Below are 5,886 nucleotides of genomic sequence, written 5' to 3'. Positions count from 1 at the left end.
GTGGGCGGCACGGTGGCACAGTGGTTAGCACTGCAGCCTCACAGCGCCAGAGACCCGGGTTCAATTCCCGCCTCAGGCGACTGACTGTGTGGAGTTTGCACATTCTCCCCGTGACTGCGTGGGTTTCCTCCGGGTGCTCCGGTTTCCTCCCACAATCCAAAAATGTGCAGGTTAGGTGAATTGGCCACGCTAAATTGCCCGTAGTGTTAGGTATGGGGTAAATGTAGGAGAATGGGTCTGGGTGGGTTACGCTTCGGTGGGTCGGTGTGGACTTGTTGGGCCGAAGGGCCTGTTTCCACACTGTAGGTAATCTAGAGATGACCCAGGTCATTATAGACCAGTGAGCCTTACTTCTGTTGTAGGAAAGGTTTTGGAAAGGATTATAAGAGATAGGATTTGTAATCATCTAGTAAGCAACAATTTGATTTCAGATAGTCAACATGGTTTCGGCAAGGGCAGGTCGTGTCTCACAAACCTCATTGAGTTTTTTGAGAAGGTGACCAAGCATTTAGATGAGACTAGGGCAGTTGATGTGGTATACATGGACTTCAGTAAAGCCTGTGATAAGGTTCCACATGGTAGGCTGTTGGAGAAAATGCAGAGACATGGAGTTGAGGGTGATTTAGCAGTTTGGATTAGAAACTGGCTTTCTGAAAGAAGGCAGCGAGTGGTGGTTGATGGAAAATATTCAGCCCGGATCTGTTTTGGAACCACTGCAGTTTGACATTTTTATAAATGATTTGGATGCAGGCAAAGGTGGATGAGTTAGTAAATCTGCAGATGACACTAAAGTCGGTGGAGTAGTGGACAGTGTGGAAGAATGTTGCAGGTTGCAGGGGGACTTGGATAAACTGCCGAATTGGGCTGAGAGGTGGCAAATGGAGTTCAATGCAGCTAAATGTGAGGTGATTCACTTTGGGAAGAATAACAGGAAGGCAGAGTACTGGGTCAATGGAAAGGTTCTTGGTAGTGTGGATGTGTAGAGGGATCTTGGAGTCCATGTACATAGATCCCTGAAAGTTGCCACCCAGGTTGATAGTGCTGTTAAGAAGGCATACGGTGTGTTAGGTTTCATTGGTGGAGGGATTGAGTTCTGGAGCCGTAATGTCATGCTGCAACTAGACAAAGCGCTAGTGCGGCCGCACTTGGAATATTGTATACAGTTCTGGTCGGCCCATTACAGGAAGGATGTGGAAGCATTGGAAAAGGTGCAGAGGAGATTTACTAGGATGTTGCCTGGTCTGGAGGGAAGGTCTTATGAGGAAAGGCTGAGAGACTTGGGTCTGTTCTCATTGGAAAGAAGAAGGCTAAGAGGTGATTTGATAGAGACATACAAGATGATCAGAGGATTAGATAGGGTAGACAGAGAGAGTCTTTTTCCTAGGATGATGTCGTCAGCGTGTACGAGGGGGCATAACTACAAATTGAGGGGTGATAGATTTAAGACAGATGTCAGAGGCAGGCTCTTTACGCAGAGAGTGGTAAGGGTGTGGAATGCCCTACCTGCTAATGTAGTTAACTCAGCCACATTAATGAGACTTAAACAATCCTTGGATAAGCACATGGATGGTAAAGGGATAGTGTCGGGGAATGGGCTTAGATTAGCTCACAGGTTGGTGCAACATCGAGGGCCAAAGGGCCTGTTCTGTACTATGCTGTTCTATATCCTGTGGAGGAAAATAAAGCAATATACCACCTTCCATCTTCCCAATAAGCTACATGGTTGCTCAGGGTCTTGCACTCTGATTACAATGTGTTCACATTGACTTCTAATTGCAGGAGCTGCTGCTGTGTATGACCTTCTGAGATCCATGCAGCAGCAAGAAAAATTGGAGGGAATGTAAAGCAGGTTACCTTCTTGCTGCACAGTAGCAGCAGCATGTACAAGGTGCACTGCAGCATTGTCCCCACCTCAGACCTCCTCCATGTAGAAAGAAGAGAACAGCAAATGTAGGTGAGCACCCCTCATCATCCTGACTCTGAAATAAATCTCCATTCCTTCACTGCTGTGAATCATGTGCGTCTTCATGTGGACGCACTGGTTACAAAGGCCTAACAATGTCTCTTCTTCCTCAGGCAGCTGAGGGAATTTGGCATAACAGCGAATACCTTTGCCGACATTGATAGGTGCACCATTGAGAGCATTCTGTCCGGATGTATCACTACCTGGTATGGCTACTGTACCATTCAAGATCGGAGATGGTTACAGAGAGTGGTGAATCACGAAGGCCAACCTCCCATCTGTAGAATCCATCTACCAGGCCTGCTGTCAAGGAAAGGCCGCCAGCATTCTCAAAGATCCATCCCACCCTGAAAATGCTTTTCTACAACCTCTACCATTGGGGAGAAGGTACAGAAGCCTGAACACATACACCAGCCGGTTTCACAACAGTTCCTACCCTACTGTTATCAGAATACTGAATGGACTCACAAACTCTTAACATTCATCTGTACCTGTGATTTTGTGTTTGCCGCTTACTAATTGTTTACTTATCTATGCTACTTAACTCTGTGATCGGATGTATCACTACCTGGTATGGCTACTGTACCATTCAAGATCGGAGATGGTTACAGAGAGTGGGGAATCACAAAGGCCAACCTACCATCTGTAGAATCCATCTACCAGGCCCAATGTCAAGGAAAGGCCGCCAGCATTCTCAAAGATCCATCCCACCCTGGAAATGATTTTCTACAACCTCTACCATCAGGGAGAAGGTACAGAAGCCTGAACACACGCACCAGCCGGTTTCACAACAGTTCCTACCCTACTGTTATCAGAATACTGAATGGACTCACAAACTCTTAACATTCATCTGTACCTGTGATTTTGTGTTTGCTGCTTACTAATTGTTTACTTATCTATGCTACTTAACTCTGTGATCTGCCTGTATTGCTCGCAAGACAAAGCTTTTCACTGTGCCTCGGTTCACGTGACAATAAATTCAATTCAATTCATTTCAGTTCAAGCTCCCTGACAACACCGTGCACTGGCAGTTGGGCTGCAGCTATGCAACAAGGTAGCTAACCACTAGCTTCTCCAAGTCAGTTAGCGATGGGCAATAAATCATTGCTTACATTGAGTGAATGAAGAACGCTTGGCTTAATGCATTGGATAATTTTAAGGAGAAGGTGTTTTTGAATTGGTTTCCAGAAGTTGTTGTTGTTATTGTTATTTTTGTGTCAGAGAAAATCTTTTTTTTTGTCCTGTCATGTAAAGTTGTTAATGGCTTAATTCATTAGTTAATAGTGTGACAATGTAGGCCAGGGGTTGTACAGCTCCCCTTGGTGATTTGCTCTGTTTTACTGTACAGTTAGTGTTTCTCAGTTACTGTGATGGCCTCTTCTGGAAATATGCAGCTTGATCTGATGCAGGGCTTTACAGATTAGCTTCAGCCCTCTTCAGTCTTCTTTCACTGACCAGAAGGTCCCAGCACCAACTGATCAGAGTTAAGGTGTTGGAAGGGAAACTATAAGCTTTAGCATTTCAGATGTGGAAATGTGGCTGGCATTCCCATTCCCAGTCCAGACATTGATTACGTCTGGAAGTGTAGGGTGTTGCACTTGGATTTCTGCTTTGGTCACCCAGCTTGCTGACTGTGGGGAGGCAATGTTAGTTTTTCAGGCTTTATTTGTATGGAATGTAGGTGTTGCTGACAAAGTTGGCATTTATTGCTCCTGCATTATTGTCCAGTCTGGTGATGAGCCACTGCTATCCCTGTGGTGAGGTACACTAGCCATGCTGCTCGGAATGATGTCCCAGGACTTTGACCCAGTGACAGTGAGAGGACAGTGTTAATAGGATGGTGTGTGGTTTGCAGTCGGGCTTACAGATGGTGTAGGGCCTCTCGGTCTTGTCAAGCTGACTGATTTGGGGAATAAGGGATGGCCAATTGAATGAGTTACCAGGAAAGCAGCGGCTGGGCCTGGAGGATCATCCAGTTCAACAGTTTGTGAGAAGTTTCACCTGATCGAAAAACTGTTGTAATAATAGAAGCAGACATTTTTGAGATACCTGTAGTTTCCAGATGTTTTTACTCTCTTTGGAAATGTTCTCCACGGTCTCCCCCATCAGTGCGATCAGCATGTTCAACAGGAGGACAAAGGTCAGGACAACATACAACACCAACACGAAGAGGAAGAGCTCTGGGTATTTTACTTGTTTCTGTACTTCCAGGTCACCCAGTCCAATGGTTAGCTTGAATAGCTCCAGAATTGCAGTGTTGAAACTGGCGAAAGCACTGCACTGTTCATTGTCCTGGCACCCCTGAATCAGGGAGGCAAGTGCTGTAGGAGTCAGAATTTTAAATTATGTTTGAAGAGAGTGAAGTTCAAACTGAACTACCTCCCGTTAATGAGCGGGCACTGCAGTTTCATCCGTGGTTTTGGATAGACCTGCACTGCATCTTTTGTCTGTTTTGCTTCATCCCTCCCTCCCTCTGCATAGGAACCCTTCAAATGTGCAGCTTTCCAATAGCCAGGCCTTTTTATCTTGAATTGGTTGTTTGTGTCACAGAGAAATTCCATTTTATTTGCTCATCATATGTGGGTGTTGCCCTTTAAAGCGTTGGCGATCCTTTGCCATGATGTTACACCCACTGTGCTGTTTAGTTGTCAGCTCCAGGATGCGGACAGTCCTGGTGTTAACCAAGTTTAGCCAGGAACAGCAGGATGGGGGTCTCTGTACAGTGAAGATATGGGCCAGGAAGATGTTGCATTGGCAGAGAGCAATGGAAGAATCATGAATCTTGTATTTTAAAGTTCCATCAGAATCATCTGGTTTAGATGAAGATATCATTGTTTACAACAGTTAGAATGCTGTAATGGAATTGGGATCAGTGAATGTATCAGGAGCTGGTTTTGTGTGCAATGGAATCATCCCAATGGAATAGGGTGGCATGGTGGCTCAGTGGTTAGCACTGTGGCCTCCCAGTGCCAGGGACCCAAGTTCAATTCCACCCTCAGGCGACTGTCTGTGTGGATTTTGCACATTTTCCCTGTGCCTGCCTGGGTTTCCTCTGGCTGTTCCAGTTTTCTCCCACATTCACAAAGATATGCAGGTTCGGTGTACTGGCAGTGGAAAATTGCCCATAGTTTCCAGGAATGTGTAGGTTTGCTGCATTAGTCATGGAAAATACAGGGTTACAGAGATGTGTCTGGGTGGGATGCTCATTGGAGAGTTGGTGTGGACTTGTTGGGCCAAATGGCCTGTTACCATACTGGGGATTCTATGATTCTATCTCTTGGACTTTGCATTTGTAGGACCCCGACAGTTTTAAGAGAAATTGGAAAGGAATTTACAGGCTAAGAGAAATTGGAAAATACAACAGAAAATTTACCTGTACCAAATCCGATTAGGAATAGTAAATAAATAAACAGGAATCGCGCAACATCGGTTAGCAGAATCTGAAAATGAAAATAATTGTGATTTAGCAGGATCAATGATTACATTTTTAAAAAAAAACAGATTGGGAATGCTTATTTGCTTTACCCACGTTAAGCAGTAGTATCATTGAGGGATGAAACTCCCTCCTTGACTGTTCTTTATCACTAGGAGAAAGTGAGACAATAGACAATAGACAATAGGTGCAGGAGTAGGCCATTCTGCCCTTCGAGCCTGCACTGCCATTCAATATAATCATGGCTGATCATTCCTAATCAGTATCCTGTTCCTGCCTTATCTCCATAACCCTTGATTCCACTAAATTTGAGAGCTCTATCCAACTTTTTCTTAAATGAATCCAGAGAGTGGGCCTCCACTGCCCTCTGGGGCAGAGCATTCCACACAGCCACCAATCTCTGGGTGAAGAGGTTTCTCCTTATCTCTGTCCTAAATGGTCTACCCCGTATTTTTAAGCTGTGTCCTCTGGTTCGGCACTCACCCATCAG

The 5,886-nt window shown here is 45.2% G+C and overlaps 1 protein-coding gene across 1 annotated transcript in view; it reads right to left on the bottom strand.

Annotated features, from left to right (window-relative positions):
* LOC122563870 (transient receptor potential cation channel subfamily V member 3-like) overlaps nucleotides 1–5,886 on the bottom strand; it is a 21,046-nt gene that overhangs the window by 6,882 nt on the left and 8,278 nt on the right. The window contains exons 5-6 of the mRNA XM_043718071.1: nucleotides 5,337–5,403; nucleotides 4,013–4,284 (exon numbers count right to left, since the gene is read on the bottom strand). Of these exons, the coding sequence (XP_043574006.1) occupies nucleotides 4,013–4,284; nucleotides 5,337–5,403 (339 nt within the window). The remainder of the gene's footprint in view (nucleotides 1–4,012; nucleotides 4,285–5,336; nucleotides 5,404–5,886) is intronic.

This window comes from Chiloscyllium plagiosum, chromosome 28 (assembly GCF_004010195.1).
Source record: "Chiloscyllium plagiosum isolate BGI_BamShark_2017 chromosome 28, ASM401019v2, whole genome shotgun sequence".
Classification (NCBI taxonomy): domain Eukaryota; kingdom Metazoa; phylum Chordata; class Chondrichthyes; order Orectolobiformes; family Hemiscylliidae; genus Chiloscyllium; species Chiloscyllium plagiosum.
The sequence above is the reverse complement of the archived record's forward strand: the minus strand, read 5'-3'. Positions and strand labels throughout refer to the sequence as shown.